Source organism: Corvus brachyrhynchos, unplaced genomic scaffold (genome assembly GCF_000691975.1).
Source record: "Corvus brachyrhynchos isolate BGI_N302 unplaced genomic scaffold, ASM69197v1 scaffold70, whole genome shotgun sequence".
Lineage (NCBI taxonomy): Eukaryota > Metazoa > Chordata > Aves > Passeriformes > Corvidae > Corvus > Corvus brachyrhynchos.
This window is the reverse complement of record NW_008236217.1, coordinates 1,340,903-1,359,936: the sequence shown is the minus strand read 5'-3', so window position 1 is coordinate 1,359,936 and position 19,034 is coordinate 1,340,903. Positions and strand designations below refer to the sequence as shown.

The window sequence follows — 19,034 nt, the reverse complement described above, 5'->3', positions numbered from 1 at the left end:
GTGATGCAGTAGCAGAACCTGGCAGGTGAACCGGAAGGCAAATAATTACAAACATCCTTGTAGATGCAAGTAACAGGACTTTCAAAAGGCCTGGTTCCTCTTCTGCCTGAGATTTGCTTTCTGCCAACATAATGCCTCTATCTCCCCCAGTTCATGTCACAATATGACATAAGGTGTCCAGATCTTACTAATTACAGTGAAAGAGGAAACCCTATGTGAGAGGCAGTCAAATGACAAGTCTCACTGCGAAGCTCCCCCAGAAAGCTTGCAGCACTGAGCTCAGCCTGGCTGGGCCGACTTAACCAAAAGCAGTTTATGAAATACAAGGCTGAAAGCAATCTGAGAGTCTTAGAAAGATGTAAACATGCTTTTCCAGATAAAGTTATTTGGTTAAATTAATCTATGTCTGAACTTAAACTGAGGTAAGTGCTTACAGAGTATGTAGGCTGTGATAAATCCCCAGCAGCAATTCTGTTAAATTTTTCAACACCCCCTGCTATGTATGTGTAAGGATTCACAGGCACACTGAAACAGGCCAGCTAACTGTGCTTGTCTCCTCTGCTTTTAACCACTCAGAACAGCACTGTGCCTCCTCCTTGCATGCTTTCTGCTATAAACCCAACCATTTTCATTTCCCGGGCAATCCTCTGTATGTGGGTACGTGGCTGCAATTGCACTAGCCATAACTGCAACCAAAGGGTATCTGATCCAAATTATGTAGCATGTTCTGATGGCCTCTGGAGCCACAGATCTGGGAGAGGGCCAGAAAAGCCATTTTACAATTATAGTCTGTCACGGGCCTTAAAAATGTGTTATTAAAATGAAGACAGAGCAGGCACACCCACAGGGCAGGCATCAATCATGGCTAGATAAGGTCCACTCCCCTCATAATGCTTTTACTCTGTAATAGCAGGGAGCAGATTTTTCACTGCTCTCTGTGCAGCTGCTCTGGAAATAGTGTGATGCTGGAAGCAAGGATCACAAGGTCATTTTCCAAAATGAAGGAAGGAATAAGCATGTCACAGGAGTAGAAGGTGGAAGACAAATGAGCCCGGTAATTTCGTATCTGGCAAATACTTGGCTCTCCTCGCTGTTGCTCGGCTTTCAGAACCACCAAGCAGGAGGGAGGCTCATTGCACAGCCCTTACAGTCTCACTCAGAAAATCACAGTCCCACATTCCCTGTTACTCCCTCTACCCATGAAAGCCAGGGAGATGCCATAAACTGCAGCTGTGTGTCATAAAGCTGTTTCATTTTAGCTGAAAGTGAGTGCTGTAAGAGTGGATACGCTACATGCTTCACTGATGTAGATTAGAAGGAGCTTTACTCCTCTAGTCATAAATAGTCAAAGAACAGAAATTACTTTCGTGACTTTAAATCAGGTTGTAGTACAGGAGGGTCCTCCCTAATATTCTTACATTTTATTTTAGAAATCTTCTATCATAAAAGGATGTTCATCTGTGCTACAGTCAATCCCATGGTATCTGAGGATCTAAATCTAAGAAAACTGTTTAACAGGCTCTATTCCAGACATTTTATTAAAGCCATTACCAGAGGCACATCAAAATGTAATAGCACAGAAGCAGATAACAGCCAGAACATTTCCAGCATGAAATGCATGATCTATTCTGATTAAGGGAAATCCATGTTAAAAGTTGTCATTTTCATTTGACACTTTCAAATGTCACAGTCACATTTCTGAGACAAATCCAGATACCATGTTTCTGAGTCATCTCGAGTTTATTGTCAGCAGTCAATCTTTGCCACTTGAAAGCAAGGGCTCTCCTTGCAAGTCTTCCAGGAGTTCTCGCTAGACAGTGTACCTTTCCCCTGAATAATCTGTATTCTTCCTCTATCTGCTGTGCTAATTCCCAGAAGGTAATGATTCTGTTTTCTCTCCAGAGAGGTAGTCTTAGTGAATCCCAATCACCCTGCACCATCACAACATGCAGTATGGATGGTTTCTTGTCACAGGAAGAAATCCCAAATTTGTCAGACCAAGCACATGCAGAGCATTCCTTGAGGGTGGCAAAGTCCAAGTTGAGCTGTGCAGATAATCAGGAGCTTACGATAATGATTCATAAAGGCAACAGAGAAGTACTTCAGCTCTGCGCTTACACCTAAGGGCTTCAGAGTGCTTTGATTAATGAAATTTTAATTAATTTTCACTGCTCCTGAACTGCTGGGGGCTACACTTGTGTTACACGTTGAGTGAAGGTACATGGCTAATGCATCCAAGGTGGATTAAGCAGGAGAGCAGGAGGAGAAAGACAAGAAAGTGGCAGCTTGTCCCAGGGAATGGGTTTCTTCACAAGGGCCATGTCCCTGGTGCCTCCACCATCAGCAGCTGCCAGAGATAGGACAGGGCCTGGGTGGACCCAGGCTGGCAATTCCTGTGTGGTCCAGGCCCATCTCTTCACAGGCATCTCCTAGTGACTGCATCACTGACACAGAATGGGTAGAGAAGGAAGGGATGGTTTATGCTGCATTAGTCTTTCAAAAATTTTGTTCCCAAAAAGACAAGTACAGCATTTGGACCAGCATATGGGTTTTCCAATTCATTAACTCAGGAGTCCTGCATCTTGTGGTGAAAAGTTCCTATGTTATTACCATTACAAATAAGGGCTTCTTTCTGTCTTTCAGCCTTTCACAAAGTAATTGGTGCATTCAGCAATGACTGGGTTGAAATCCTAGTTTGCAGATTCACAGCCAAGATCAGGATGGTGCATTATATGCTATCGAGGCACCAGCTCGCTCCTCCTCAGGACAGTTTGCAAAGTGCTTCTCTGCACAGAACTGTTTTCTTTGCACTGAGGTTCACACAAAGCAGAGCCAAAAGAAACCATTTAGTAGGCAATAAAAACATAAATTAAAAAGAACAAGTACATAAAAATGTCACTAGGAAGGAGAGCAGGGTGTGCGGTAACAGCCTTATCCAAACCACACTGGCATTCCCCCACACATGCACAGCAAGGACAAGATGCAACTGCTTTGTATTTTCCTACTGCCGTGGCACCAGATTCTGGCCAAAGACTTTTGGTGCTTCATCACCTCTTATCATGTAGGAGGAAAACCTTAAAAATATAAAATATTTCATATAAATAATATAACATTTTAAAACACACAGATGAGCACTCTGAAGCATCCTATCCGTGGAAGGCTTCAGATTCAAAACAAAGTTCCGCCTGCCTCTGAAGAACAGCTGTGTATTCCATCCAAACACATAAATAATAATGGTTAGCATCCTGTTCAGAGGGACTCTTATGGCTTCCAGCAATTTTTAGTTACATCCACTGTCTCAACTTCAAGTCTGTTTTTTAAATGTGGCAAATCTGAAACCACCTTAAGTAGCCTGCACCACATTCTCATTTCTGGTCTTTCCAGGGACTTCAAATAGATCTCATTTCTTATAACCTCTAAGCAGCATAATCACCTCAGTGCCATAATCCTTTTGCTTACTTGTAGAATGACAGGCTAATAACCTGTCCTGGTTTGAGAAAAAGTCACCCCAAGACATAACCCCATTAGGTATTTATGTTCCTATGTTCTGTCTAAGGAGGATGTTGGCTGGAAAGTCCAGAGTGGGACATTGACAGCAGCTGGAAGAAAAGTCAGTGCCAAATGTGGCTGCTCTAATAGCCAACAGTGAAGGCAACAAGGCTGACCCACATATGTGCCACCCCACACTTCCAGTAGGAACCAGGGAGGTAAATAAAGCTACACCATTCCAGAATTCAAATGAGCATAAGACTTAATAGCCATGGCAGCTGACACCTGTTTTAAAGACCTGATCCGACCAGTGCAACAACATGTGTAACAGGGGCATTGCAGCTCTTTGAATCTGTGGTATTTGCTTGCTATTTCTCCTGTTTCTGGACCCCAAGTTCACACCAGCATTATCAGGCAAGGCTCTGATGGAGTTTGCCATTCCTGACACTGCTGGAGGACCTCTGCATCCATAGCTGTCTGTGGAGTGCTTCGTAGTTCTCCTGTGTTAGTGGCCACATGCTGGAGGAGATGCAGATGGGCATGCAGCTGCTAATGGCAGACCTCTGGAGATACCTTTTCCACCCACAGGTAGCCCTTTCTCCCATGAAAATGACATATCTCTCAAGGAGAGAACCGGTTGTAGTTTCTTTGGAATTGGAGAGTGCTGGCTTGAGCAGAGGAGGAGAGGGAAGGGTTACCTACTTCCACAATTCTGAAACATCAAGGGCTTTTCACCTGGGATGTCTGGGGAGTTGCAAGGAGCTGATGGAAGGAGCTGGAAATTTTCTGAGCTGCAAAAGCAGACACAAATCTTGTTCCTAGAATTGCTCTGTGGTAACTCAACTTCCTCTCTGGAGGGAGGATCTATCACAAAACTCAGTATCCTGCTCACTTCTTTGGAATGTATAAAGGGGAAAAGATCACAGCCTTCATATTTATGGATCACGAAACTGATATTCAGGTTCTGAACCATGTAACAATGAGTGGCCCATCAACCCATAAGCATAAAAAGAGCTTGAAAGAACTATCAAGATGTCGATCCCTCAGAGTGCAAGAAGACTGAAAGACAACTGTGCCTTGTATTTATACTGTAGACCTGCCTCTCGTGCTCAGAAAGAAAATGAAGTTGTTGCTCTGTACACTTGTGTCTTGAGAAGAGTCTTCAGAGAAAAGTTTGCTTTTATATAGGATCCTCATATGCATATGTGCATGTAATTTTACAGATTTCTTAATTACTCTGAAAAGTAGGGAGGAGAAAATTCCTCAGAGACAAGGCTCCTGAAATGGCATGTGCATGATCAGCTTTATTATTTCCTTTTAATATTTCCTCCTGCAGGTCTTATTTATGAAGGTAACTATAAACTATCTTGTAAGGCTATGGAGGGAAAAATTCTCCTCCCTCTCTTCAAGAATGTGCTTTCTTGGGTCATTAATAGACTTTGCTTTCTAGGATGCATTTTGAAATTTTAAAAGAAACCTTGTTCCAAATGGATGACAGGCAAAATCCAAGAGCATACACAGGTGGGAAATGAAAATAAAACCACTTTCCAAGTACAGTACAATCTGGACTATTTTTTTAATTATTTTCTGCTGCCTCCATTATTTTCCACTATAGATTTAGTTGATATTTACTGGGAATTAAGAAGAATAATTTCACTTAAATTGTTCAAACCAAAAAATTTTAAAACTTATTTCAGTATTTTTGTAAGTTTTTTTGTTAACCTGTACCCTTCTTCAGAAGCTTCTGATTCAATGAATGGGTATTTTGTTTCCCTGCAAATTGAATGAAAATAAACATGTACAACTTCTCAACCAACATTTGTAGAACAACATTGTAGAGGAGATGTTGCCCTCAAAAATCCAAACCACACAAGTTCTGACAGCTCTTCACTGGAGTTATATCTGCCTAATCCTTCATGAGTACATTCTCTTGGCATTTCAGGTACTATGGCTCCATTTCTGCACTGTCTGGTCCTTTAAAAATTCAGTAGGTGTCAGTATTTTTTAATTTGCATGTTTACTGTTCAAACAACAAAGTGCTTATATGGGGAGCGTAAAATTTCATGTTTCTCTTGCACAGCAGGTAATTGATTTCAAGCCATTCTCAGTTACTGTATGCCACTTGAGAGACCTTAATGTCCCAGTAGCAGAAATGAAAGCCATTCAATTTCTGTTATATATTGCCCTGTTTTTACCATTTATACTAAGGCATTACACAAATTTAATGCAACTAGCAACATCAGTGTTTTCTGAAGGATTAGCCTATTGGGAGAAAGGTCAAAACAAGTAAAGCTGCTTAGAAATCTCAATCTCAGAAGCGATGGACATCATATTTTCTAACACCCCCTCCTTTTGGCACCAAACTCATCAGCTGTACTCGTTCACCTCGTGACTGCTGAATTTCTCAATCTTTCACAGGCTGCTTTTCAAAGATTGCTGTGCTCTGGAGGGTGCTGTTCAATCAGGCTCTGGGATGAGGGTATAGATGCCATCACAGTCTTGAGACCTCCTCACTCCACTTCCATGGTCCCCTCCTTGCTGTGCTGCTGTGTGTAGGATTGGGATGACTTTGCTGAAGAACAGAAAGTAAGGGAGTACAGGGCAGAGAGTGCTCTGTTTTTGTGTTAAATGGACATCAGCAGTGCAACTAAAAAGTCAAACAAACTTCAAACAGAAAAGATTCACCTGTTCTTGAGAGGACGTACTCTAAAAATGACCACAAATACAAGTATTTAGAAAAGATTATTTCCTTCTATATCCCGTTTATTTAATGCATCTAGGGGCAATTTGTGCATTGTAAATGTCAGCTACTCTGTTATGTCAGCAAACTCTCAGCTTTCTTTTTTTGTATGACTTTCTTTCTTTTCATAGACTAGCTGCCAAGTTAATGGTGTGCCTGACTCACATGCCTTCCTGTTCCCAGCAAGCCCCAGTATCCCATCATGGTGCTGAACAATCAGTACTTAGGCTATGAAGTTGATTAGTTTATGCCCTTGGCCCAAGGCTGGCAGTGCCAGCAGCAAGGGCTAACAGGGCTTTGCCCAGCTGGAGCCGTATCTCCACACAAAGTGTCTCTGACAATCCACAGGCATAAAGGTGCAAATTAAATATGTATGTGGGGGTATATATATGCGTTTCAGTAACAGCTGTCTCAAGGTGTTTGCATAGCCAGTTTTATTACAGAGATATTTCTCTCCTCCTTCTTTTGCCTCTTGTTCCTTCTCCCAAGACACAGCAGCACTGCTCCCCCTCCTATTGGCACCCTGTTTCTGTATCAGCACAGCACAGAAGCCAAGACAGCAACTACTAGAAAAGCATTTTATTCTTGCATACTTTTTTGGTCTGCCTATGCCAACCACTACAAAAATCTAATTTACAGGAGGCCAGCTGGCCAGTTTCTCCTAAAAGTTTCATTCTGACTATTCCAAAAAGTACTAAGTGGTTCAGGTCACAGCTGAAGAGGACAAGCTGGATATAAATCACATCAGGCCAAACTTAAGATATCCACAAGCAATTGCTGCACAGTTTCAGAGTCTGCAGGCCTTTCATACCCAGAACATCCACTGACGTCAATGGAAATTTTGGATGATGACGGAGAGCAGTGATGATGTTGACTCCGGCAGTCAAAGCCTTGAGAGTCTAATGTTTAGGTTTTCTCTGCCTCAGTTTGTGTATGCTGTCCCTCACCACACGCCAAATGCCGCACAAATGCTTGACTGCATTTACCTCAACACAGCCCTGGGAAATAACAGCGAGCCTGTACCCTCATACCCCACTGCCACAGGGGGACAGGCTGGCTGGGGACTCATCCAAGCTCATACTGAAAATTTGTGATAGACCGTCACTATGGACCTGAAATTCAGCCTCCTGGTGCCCTTTCCAAGTGCTTTCCCTGGAAGGCTTTTCATGCTTTTCATCTTTTCAGTAAATGAAGTACTGAAGCGTTGCTTAAAGCGCCTCTCCAAACTGCTGGGACCTGCAGGGAATTGCCTAATCCACTTGGGTTACAGTGGATTAAAAATAATGTGGGTTTGTGGTTCGGGTTTTCTTCCAAAAAACAGTTTGATTAACTAAAGGCCAACATTAGCAAACTCACTCATACTGCGCCATGTAGGACACAGTTTAGTTGTAACTTTGGTGCCAGTGCATCTCCCAAGCCACCCAAAACACAACCCCTGCTCCTTAGTGCAACACCCTCCTGCCGTGGGCAAGCAAAGGGGCCCTGAAGCAGCTCTTCTGATAGCTGGGATGCCCTTCCCAAGAACTGGAGTGTGTCCCCCACAGCTGGGCCCAGGTGGCTGGGGAGGCTGGTGATGCTGAGGGGCCATGGTGCTGCACTGCTCCCTGTCTGGGAGAAGCTGCACCTGCAAAGGTGAGAGGCCTTCCCTTCAGGCAGGCAGAGCCCAAAGAGTTTTTCTAATTGCAGCTGCACAGGATAAAAGTGAGGAGCAAGAGCCTTCAGGGGAAAGGTCCCTCTGGAGACCCAGCAACCCCAGGCCACTTCCACATGACTGGTGCAGCGGGAGATCCTCAGGAAGGTCTGAATTCATTAGCACTAAGTTGCTGCAAGCAGTCAGCATCCTGTTTTTGAGGATGGCAGCAGTCATTAGGTACATGGTACAAGCAGGAGCACTCCTGCTGGGCTAAGGCCTTAAGGACACCTGCTCACCAGTGCCAGCATGCTCCTTGAACTGGGCATTCCCTGTCTTTGTCACTCTTTGATGAACCCAGGAGGAGGAAGAGGTAATGCAGAGCAGTCTTTAACTAGCAATGGTCATCTTCAAATAGCCAGCCACAGTCACTGCACAAATTGGATTTAAAGAATCAATGCAATGTTTGCTTTGGGCAAGAATTTTTTGGTTTAAGGGAATTACAGAGCCCTCTTATGAATTCCCTATTTCATTCTTGGGCTTTTTTGAACTCTTGAGTAAATACTGTCTGATGACTTGCTGCTGCTCATTTTCTCAGCTTGCTCCGTAGCTCCCCAAGGACTGTCATTAGCTTCAATACAGATCATTAACTGCTCCTCACACCCTGCCGTGGCTGCCTGTGCCTGGCTGTATGTGGTGCTGTTGGAGCTGACAGTCCTTTCCCTGTTCTCCATTTGAGCATGGCAGTGGGTCCAGACATACTCTTCATCACACCCCACCGAGTAAATGGGTCAGTTCCCTCCAGCTCATCCTCCAGCCCTATCCCAAACACCAGCAGGAGCTCTCCCTCTGCTTGCACTGTGGGCATGCCAGTAACCCCCAGGAACCTTTGAAGCTTTCATTTCCCTCATGCCCCTCTCAGCTTCAGGCACTGCAGCTGTGGAGGGGAATGTCCAGTCTGAGTACCTCCTGGCCACTGCTCTGGTGGGCTCTAACAAAAATTTGAGGCTAATGCTGAGTGCTACACCAGGTCAAGTCAAGGGTTTCATTTCTCATGGGCTCAGAAACAAGGTGCTCTACAAAGCAATCTTTGAGTGTAACTAAAAAGCTCATTTCTGTGTTCAAGTGTGATGCCTGCCTGGTCTGTGGGTGTTTGGAGCTTGCACATAGCAACAGTCTTGCATTTTATTTGTATAATGCCAGTTGTCTAGAAGAGCATAAAGTACTGCAGGCTCTGGGTACCTCTGGGGTGTAAAGGCAGAAAACGTTGGATAATTCATTATCATTTCAGCTGCCTGATTGCTGAGGGCATCTTGTCACATTAAAAGCTTCTTCTTGCCAGGAATACTTGCTGCATTTTCCAAAATGTGGTTCGGTCTTGTTCTTTTAAACTTTTTTTATTTAAATGTTAGTTTAAACAGTCTCTCATTAAGGCTTCTGAGTCTGTGCTAAGACTTGTCTTGAAAATGTGTATTCAGGTGGTTTGTAAGATTTGTATTATTTGCTTCTTTTGGAGCCATTCTGGTGTATTATGTAAATCCATAGCTAAGCATTTCCTGGGAGCATTTATTGTGCAAACATCTAGCTTGGCACGTGCACAGTGCCAAGCAAAACCAATTGCTTCTGCCTCTCTAGTTCAGAGAAGGTCAGTCTGGAGATTTTTTATTTCATTTACTTTTGTTTAATTTAAGAGAAGACAATTTTCTCATTCCATTGCCTATCAGAATATATTTTCTGCATATGAGCTGGAAACTCCCAGAACAGATAGAAGTTTAGAGGCAGAACACCAGCCCCAAACTAAGCGTAGAAACAAGTAATGGTCAGTCGCAGGCACAGATATTTAAAAGTGGCAGCTGGATGCTTGATTGGCTTCTATGGTAATTTCTTGCATTTAATAACATGCTTACAGAAAAATATGCATGAGATGATAGGCATTAACAAGCCATTAGAGTATTTTAGAGAAGCCACCCTTTGCGTCCGTCTCCAGAAACCAGTGCTGTCATTGGGGCTGATGTTACTTCCAGGGCTGAAGGGCTGCCATTCCCGTTAGGAAGGGTATAATGAGAGACCGAAGGGCGAGGATCTGCAGCACAGACAGATCCCCAGCACAGACAGACTGGACTGGATAAGTACAGACATCTCTGAAGAGCAACAGGTCCTTGGCCGTGGGCTACGGCATTCCACAGTAGGTACTGCAGGCAGCAAGGCAGGCAAGGCCCACCAGCACACCCAGGACAGGTCTCAGACTTCTGCCCCATGGAAGCTGAGGAGAAGCTTGTGCCCTCCCAGCACTGGAAAGCAACTTTCCTGGGGAGAGCTGCAGGCAGGGGTATACAGGTTTTGTTGTAGAAGCCTCAGACCAGCGAGGCAATAAAAGCCATGGCAGGAGTCCTGGGCATCCCTCTGCAAAGTGCTGAGGCTAGCAGGTTTATTCAAGGCATTTTATGATCTGGGACACACCACAGGAGCCTCTGTGCAACTGTTCTGCTGGCATGTGAACCTGTGGTGACTCAGGAAAAAGGCACACAGGGACTGTCTTGATAAGTAACAGGAGCTGGCTATAAAATAAACATGCAGGAAAAGCAAATCCCCATCTCTCTGAAGGTGCAATCAACAGGCAGCCCTCATCCTGCCACTTTAAATCATCCAGTGACTTTGTCTCTCTGTGCCCCAGCTTGCACATCTGTAAAATGGGTTTCATGAGCTCACCCTTTTCTCCCACTGCTTTGAAATCCACCCACCTCAGAAGCTGATTTTGTCACGGCTACCCTTTGGGTCAGTGCTGGCTCAAAGGGGAGGGAAGCAGAGCTGGAGGCATGATCCTTTTTTCTGCAAAACACATCTACTTTTCTGGAGACAATTCTTGAAGAATATATTGAGTTAACTTTCATTTTTTAATCTGTACAGCAGTCATACTTACCTCCACTTAATGTGTGAGAGATGCTGTGGTCCTAACAGGATGAATTACAAAAAACGTCCTCGTGGGTTTTTTTCACTGGGAGAAAATAAACTTGAGTCTAGTTTCCTTCTCTCCTGTTACTGTCAGGGCATCTTGCCTGTCTGCTTTGCTTTTGCTTACTACAACTGGCTTGCGAGTGCTCCCAGAAGACATGGCATGACATTTCAGTCCATGTCTTTTTTTTTTGTACATTGAACAGAAAATGTAAGACTGTTGCACATCTGCAGATTATTTATCCATGCAGGCCTAATTGGTGCAGGGATTAGCAAAACATGTTTTGCCTGCCAATCTCTAATCAAGAAGACGGATTCACTGGCACAGTGGTGGCTTTGCTGTGCTCCAGGGAGGTGATGCTCACTCTGCTGAAAATCAGAAGCAATTTAGCCAAATTCAATTTGCAGGTACAGACCTTGCAAGGTCAAAGTAAGAAGCACAGTCTACAAAGAAGAAATATTACCCTCTAAGAGCAACAGCAGATCCAAACCTGGTTTCAAGAAAAAGGCTCCAGTATGAACATTGAGACAATGAAAAAATTCTAGTGAAAGTTAACAGTCTGGAAAGGAGAAATAACTGGCTTGTGAAAAGTATTCCCTTAGGATGTGTATTACTCCCAGAAATTTTCTACTTTGCTGCAAAATTCCCAAAGATGTAATGGCAGTTTCAATGGCTTACAAACCTTTCTGGCACTGGTTTGTTCCGCAGGAGTATCAGGAGACCAAACCCCTGGCCTGGGGCAGCACACTGTGTGTACTTTTTCTGGTTCTTGTCTGCCTTTCCTCTTCATAGGTGGGATTTTCTTTTTCTCAAAATAGGGAAAAAAACATTCCTTCTAGTGTTGGCAAAATTTTATAAATTCATTTTCTCGAGGTTCGGAGAAGTGGGGAAACATCAAGACTACCTAGCAATGGTTAAAGACAAAACAGGCAGTGGAAGGTGAATAGTGTTAAATATGTAATTGTGAACTCAGTGGGGAAAAAGTGGAGCTTTGCTGTCATATTTTATTTGCTAGTTTTATTTGACTGCAACACCTACTTTCAATATAATTAACTCTTACTTAGCATAGAATTTTGGCACTGATGACTTCTGATCTACTTCACTGGGGATGCTTGGTTCCAGTGATGGAGTTATTTTGCTAGTATTGTGCTGGAGACCTGCCTAATGGGGTAGAGGTAATTTGTGATTTGCTGGGTTAATGAACATACACACTAAAAAGAGTATGATGAAGAACAAGATCTAGTACGTGACAACTAAAACAGCAAACAGTTTAGAGTTAAGACACCAACAGGAAGATTGCTGTGCCTTAGGCTTTTCTGTAGTATCTTTTACCCCAATTCCTGTAGTACTGTAGCAGCTACATGCTGTTTCCAAGTGACACTACACATCTCCTTCAGGCCAAGCTGACAGACCACCAAGTGACAAGTGGCAGGGGACCAGAATCCCGATTTGGGAGAGAGGACCGCTGGCATGTACAGCACCTGCCTGGGTGCTGGTCAGGACTCGCTGAGCCCTGCATGGGGGCTGCTGCAGTGGAGAGCTTGTGCCACAGCAGCAGCAAGGTGAGTTCAGTGGTGCCATGTGGTGCCCACTGCTTTATTTTAGAAACTACAAGCAAGTTTCCATCTGCCTTCATTGTTGTCTTCCCATGAATAGGATGCCCTGAAAGCGACACAGCCACTTCTGCTCCCAGCTGTCACCCCTACCAGTTGACATCCTGAGGAAGAGTAGTGTGACCAGGCCGAGTTTCTGCCCCTCTTTCTCACCTGCGCCATCCCGTTACCCCAACACACAGCAAGGCTGCTTGCTGCAGCAGTGCCCTCAGCAACACCCCTTGGCGAGCACATCCACTGTGCCACATCTCACTGGAAACACTTCCCAAGGGCCACGTGTAACCAGGCTGCAGTGCTTTCTGTTCGCATGGAGACCTCCTCCCCGCAGTGTAATCCCACGGCTTATTTCACTCTTGAGCCTTCAGATTGGCTGAATGTGGACGTGGCACTTCTGGGTGGAAGGAAACTTTTTTCTATTGCTGCTGCAGCAATTGAGCCAGTACATTTCTCTTCCAGTATCCTCCCTCTGACATTTCCATTCCAGTCTTACATAGACTTTGGCTGTTGCCTTTGTTAATGCCTTGCATTTACATTTTAAACCAAATGCTGTGATGACAATGGAGCACCAGCTCATGATGGCAGAATTGAGGAAAATGATGCAGGAAGATCATTTATCTCAAAAATACAGCATTACACCCTACAATGCCACAGCTCCTTGCTGTGTGCTCCCACCTTACCTGCACACAGCCTGGCACTTGTAGGAATTTACTCCTCACATAGAGGATTACAGAGATTAAGGGGGAGATCATCTCAGCAGAAGGGCTCTTCAGGGCGGGTTCTCTGCCGAAGAGGGGCCACACTCAGCATGACCTGGGGATTCACAGGGCCAGGGTACACCTGAGCTTTGTATCAACTTTTTCCTCTAAGCTCTCTGGCTGTTGTCCACACCCAAAGTCCCACTATTCTGTGGGCAAAGCAGGGTGATCCCAGCAAGCAAAACTGTATTGTCAAGAGAGCACCAAAGCAGCTTTCAGGTTGAGGAGGCAGATGAGAGCAGCAGGCACAGGATTTCTGGTAATGTGACCAGGAATAGGTTTTGTCAATCTCAGATGAAAATTTCTCTTTTAACACAGTGTGGGAGTTAACACAGGGGATGTGCCCATGTCTGTGCTGGGCCCAGAAATTAGTGGACAGCAGGAACAGCTGTGTTCAAATGTTCTGTCAAAATATTTAAGCTGAAGGTTGTTTTTTCTGGAGTCATCCCTGACTGTTTTGAGCTTACAGCGTAGGTTATACCAAAGTCCTGCCGTACTTCCCATAACTATTTATCTACTGTTACTCACGGACAACTCTCTTCATCAAATGCTACGGCACCAAGGAAAAGTCAGTTTTCCCAGTAAGCAGTAGCAAACGTGGGGAGACAATTAATTGTGAGAGGTTTATTGTATGTCACATAGCCATTCTGGTGCACAAACTATGCCACACTCTCCCAGATGCTCCTCCTCGTACTCCACTGAAGACGCCAGTCCAAGGCAGCCATCTAACCCATCTGCAGGAGTGCCCCTGTTTGGAACAACAGGGCTTGCTGTGGATGTGGGTGCATGGCTGGCAGCACCCTCCACAGCCCTAGGAGTCCTCGGGGAGAAGCTTCCTTACAACTGGGCTGAGTAAGGAAATCTCTGCCATAAGGAGGTTTCCGTTGAAAGCTGGAGCCAGCCTACGAAAAGCAATTCACGCTTGGTGAAACCAGCCAAAGCAGCTAAAAGGAAGCTTTGTTGTATAGGGCAGAGAGAGGAGTCTCCCAAAGTGGGCACTGCAGCTCAGGGTCATGATCCATGTCAGGGCAAGGCTGTCCTTTGGGGCGTCATGGCACTACAGTGGATGCTTCAGGGATCTGGGCTGTGATATCATATGAATCCAGTGGTATTTACTGAACAAGAATCAGGCCCACAAGACAGTAAAAGCACATGTTTCTATTGCATATGAAATAGTGATAGCTAATTCTGTGTGTGGGGAGCACATTCTTGGCAGGAGGAATTTGTTTTCCCCAGGATGAATCCCAACATAAACTCCATTTTTGTCCTTTCATTTGAGTACAGTGTTTCTGTTCCTCTCATACTAATCTTGTTTCACGTCATTTAATTTAAACTGTGCCTGTGTATTTTGTTTTCAGAGCATGAGGCTGGCTGCCTATGACACCCTGGCAGTCAACCCTCGCAGTGTCTTAGGAAGCAGGTTTAAGCCTCTAATGAAGTTTGGGACTGGCTTTTGCAATGTGTCTGCTTCCTTTTGCACTCCCGGTGTCGCCTGTGGCAAGTGGCTGGTACAGTCAGTGCTGTGCAGGACTGAAGGCCAGACTTGAAGTGGGTATAGTGTTTGTGGAAGGAAAGAATGGATCCAGGCCACATGCTGAGCATAGGCAGCATCTGTCAGGGTCATGAGCATCCCTGAACAGCCCAGCACGGCTCCAGCAGGTGAGAAGTTGGGCTGGGGTTTGTGGTGTAGATGGGCAGCTCTTCTACTGATACGGAGAGGCAGTTAACAGGTGTGGCAGGGAATAGGCTGCTGCCAGGAGGCAATTTTGCAGAGGACAAGGGACACGGAGTGACACAGTGCAGAACCAGCAGCTCAAATGAAAGTGTCCGTGTACAGCAGCCAAAGTACAGGTTCATCACATCCAGAGACGGGCAAGTTCTGCATAGCTATGATTTGATACAAGGGACTGGCAGGCAACAAAAGCCAATCAACACAAAAAATGTGTTTCCTCTATCTTGCAGTCTTCTACCTGCTGCAGCAGAAGGGCTGTGGGCTGATGTAGACTTGTGGATGGGGAGATCTGATTAGCCTCAAAGAATGGATACGGGTTTTTTTGGGTATTCATCTGGTACAGCCCTGTCTTCTAGGAAAGTGGATCAAAACAATGCTTTCATCAGAGTCCAAATAATGATCTTTACATGCCCAGTCTCAGGAAACAAACAGCTTGAAATTCATGACAGCAGTGAAAACCTATTTGTCCATCATTGTCAGTGGGAAATTTAATTCTGCTCAGGTTTTGTCAAAACACCCCAATAAAGTACTTCAGGGCCCTGGGGAGTTTCCAGGTTTGAAAGTAAGCAATGGCAGTGCCTGCCAGGGCACTGTGCTGGCTGCCCCCCACACACCTTGCAGGCTGCTGGCCACAGTCCCAGTCCCGCAGGCTGATTCATTCCTTCTTTGTGTTACTGAATTTCCATGCAGTCGGCAGCTCCCAGCTCTGCTGCCAGGCAGGAACATGCTGTAGGCAGGTCTCCCCCCCCACCCCTGCAGCCCCATCCCAACTCTGCCAGCAGGGCCAAGCTGCACCTCATCACCTCCTGTGTCCTGTTGCCCACTGCCACATTCGGGACACAAACAAACTGCTGGTGCTTCTGCTCTTTGTGCCAAGGCTGAACCTGCTCAGGCTGCCTCCTGCTCAGGGATTCACAGCATCCCCAGCCTGGATTGCACACACGAGCTCCTGACTCCCCACTGCTGCTGCAGCTGATCCAGCGTGTCCCCTGGTGCTACCATGCCATGTTCTCACCCCAGTGGGAGCAGGCAGCTGCCTGCCACCCCCTCCTGCTCCTGCCCTGATGGTGCTGGAGATTTGAGCCAGGTCCCACCCCTTGAGTGGAAAAACCCCAAACCGGACTCCTGCAAGGCTTCTTGCAAGCTCCACATAGCAGATCGGATGGGCACCAGCTTCCCATGGCTTCAGGGGGAGCAGGGAGCTAGGGGCTTTGCTGCCAACCCTGGGCCCTCAGCATCCTGGTGCCCACAGGGGTGAAGGGTGGAGGATGACCCCACACTGCTTCAAGATGTGAAAGGACTGGGGAACGAGTGAGATTTCACCTCCTGTTGTCACCTCTCCCCTTGCTCTTTGCAGCCCTCTCCCATGTTTGCAGCCCCTCCCTGTTTGTACCCTGTGCAGGTGCTGGCTGTTGCAGCAGAAGCTGAAACTTGGATTTTTTTCTCCTCTTTAAGGTGTGTGCCTCTCTTTCCCCAGAGGAAGAGAAGAGGAGCAAAAAAAGCCATCTATTTGCTGCAGACTGTGACTGGCTTATGTAATAACACTGCCTTTCTCTCCTTGTTTTAGGGAGTGCTGCCGATTTTTTGGAGACAATGGCTTGACTTTGAAGGTGTTTTTTACCAAGGCAGCACCCTTTGGTGTTCTTTGGACACTCACAAACTACCTTTACTTACATGCAATAAAGAAAATAAACACTACGGATGTCTCCGTGTTGTTCTGCTGCAACAAAGCTTTTGTGTTCTTGCTTTCATGGATCGTTCTGAGGGACAGGTTCATGGGAGTGAGGGTAAGTGACTCCTTATCTGTCTCCCTTCTTCCCCCTCACCCTTGTGTCTTTCCTTTACCCCTTGCCTCCTGCCAGCTGAGTCAAGCAGCACCCATGCAGACAGCTGAGCAGGCACAGAAGTCCTTGCAGAGCAGGGATGCATCCTTCCCTGCAGCCTTCCCAGGTGCCTGTGATCTCCTGGAGCCCCTGGCTCCCCCAGCCCAGTGCCTTTGTGCATATTGCTTCAGGAAAGAGGTAACTTGCTCCAGAGTGTGTCACAAAGGATATGTGCTATCTCTGTGTTGCTGTGGATGTGTGACCCTTTGCCAATGCCTTCCAAGTGACTATTCCCAGGCTGCCACCAGACCTGGTTGTTTCTAACTGCATATTCTTGCAAGCCCTGGCTACACACAATGCCCTTCTGGTCCCAGCCTGGGAATTTAACAGGGCCCTTTACACCTTTCTATGTGTGACAGCAGGCTTGCAGGGTGGGACAGTTATCTTTTGCATCCATGTCAGGTAGCAGCAGCTGCGGACAGGAGAGGAGAGCTGGGCTGCCCTCGCCCACCTGTGGCCGAAACGTGTGTCTGCATGTGTCACTGAGGGAGGATCGGTGTCCACAGGGACTTGCATCTGGCCAGCAGCTGTGGGCTGCTCTCCTGGTGGCACCCCAAATGTTTGCTTACACCTTTAGTTCTGCACCCCACGCAAATGCCTCTGCAGCAGCAGCAACAGAGCCACGTGCAGAGGGTTTATCAGAAAAGCCCTCAGCTCCCTGCTGACCCTGCTGCCATTCCAGCAGCCCTCAGCACATCATCGTGTCCTTTGGCAGCAGAGTGGGTGGGTGGGTAACCCACCACCCTGGGGCCAAGGAGCTCCTGCCAGGGCCAGGAGCAACTGCAGGGAAAAGGTGGGTCCCTCCTGCCTTGCTGCACCAATTAATAGTAATTAATAATCAAGATCAACGGCAATAACTGCAATTATTCCCATCTCCTGTTCACTGCTTGAGGAGCTCCCTGCTCACCCACCCATGCTGGTAGTGCTAAGAAGAGGTTGCTGTATGGAGCAGCTGAGAGTTAACTTTTCAGGAAGTATTCCTCTCTGGCAGGAGAATTTGGCAGGAGAGCTTGGCCAGCCTTTCAGTGGTGGCAGCCAAGAGGCTGCTCAGGGGATGGTTGCAAAATGTACCTGCCAAAAGCTCGGCATGGCCAGCTGGTGTCTGCCCACCCCTCTGCCCAAGTAGCCTTACCCTGAAAACAAATTAACTGTGATTTTTGAGTGCAGAAGCAAGGGTATCCTGAAATGATCCTGAAGGTAAAGAAGTCTCATTGTTATCAAAGCTGGACGTGCTGGCCATTTTGATAAATGAAAATAAAAAAAGGTATTTTTGTGTCTTCACGTCTCTTGTGGCTCTGTCAGCTGTAGCACTGGTGGGACATCAGGAGAGATGTTGTGTGGAGGGGTGACCACTGTGGTCTGCACCTGCAGCTTGCTCCTCCGTCTGAATGGGCCATCTGTCACCGTGGGACATGGCTGTGGTGTGGAGGGAAAGAAGCCAACCTGTGTGTGTAGGGATACCTACATGGGCATGTACATGTTGGAGCAGAGGTGCTTCTTGGGCTCTCCGGAGTGCATGGCCATGATGGAAGAGCCAGGATGCTCAGGGACTTTCTAGCAGCTTCTTGGGAAGGTTGTCTTGTGCCATGGCAGGGGACATGCACTGGGGGATGAATCCTGTTCTGGGTGCCTTCCTTTTCAGAGGGGCAGAAAGAGTGGAAGGAGCAGAGAAGCAGACCCAAGTGGTGGTCCCGGCCATGTCCAGCTGTCTTTTGTTTCCTATCAGCACTACTTTGGGAAAGCAGCAATGAAGCAGAAAAGCGGAACAGGGACGAGGGCAGTGGTGGCTGTGTGATGCTCCTGCCATGTGTTCCAGCCCCTCACTGTGGCACCTGGCATTGGTGAGGTTGTGTATGGGGGGGTCTTCCTGAGAAGGAACAAGCTATCTCCTGAACCCAGGAAGGAACACAGCTGTCTCCTTCCCAGGTGACAGGCCAGCAAGGGACCTGGGTACAGGGAGAAGGGGTTTGCAGACAGACTGGGCTATTCACTCTTAAGCAGTTGTGGCATCCTGACATGTGGCAATATGGGAGTGAGGAGGCACTTGTGCTTAGGGATTGGAAGGGCACATGGCAGCACAGCGGTTCTACTGCCCAGCTTTGTGTGACACAGTGGGAGTGCTGGGGCACTCCTGTCTGCAGAGGGACATAGCATGGAGTCTTTGGAGACAATTATTTTCTTCTCTCTTTTCTCTCTTTTCTGTACAGCCCATGTGAAAAGCAACTGGCAGCAAGAGTGT

The 19,034-nt window shown here is 46.5% G+C and overlaps 1 protein-coding gene across 1 annotated transcript in view; it reads left to right on the top strand.

Moving 5' to 3' along the window:
• SLC35F3 (solute carrier family 35 member F3) overlaps positions 1 to 19,034 on the top strand; it is a 46,622-nt gene that overhangs the window by 17,077 nt on the left and 10,511 nt on the right. Inside the window, exon 2 of the mRNA XM_008643283.2 lies at positions 16,480 to 16,699. Coding sequence (XP_008641505.2) covers positions 16,480 to 16,699 — 220 coding nt within the window. The remainder of the gene's footprint in view (positions 1 to 16,479; positions 16,700 to 19,034) is intronic.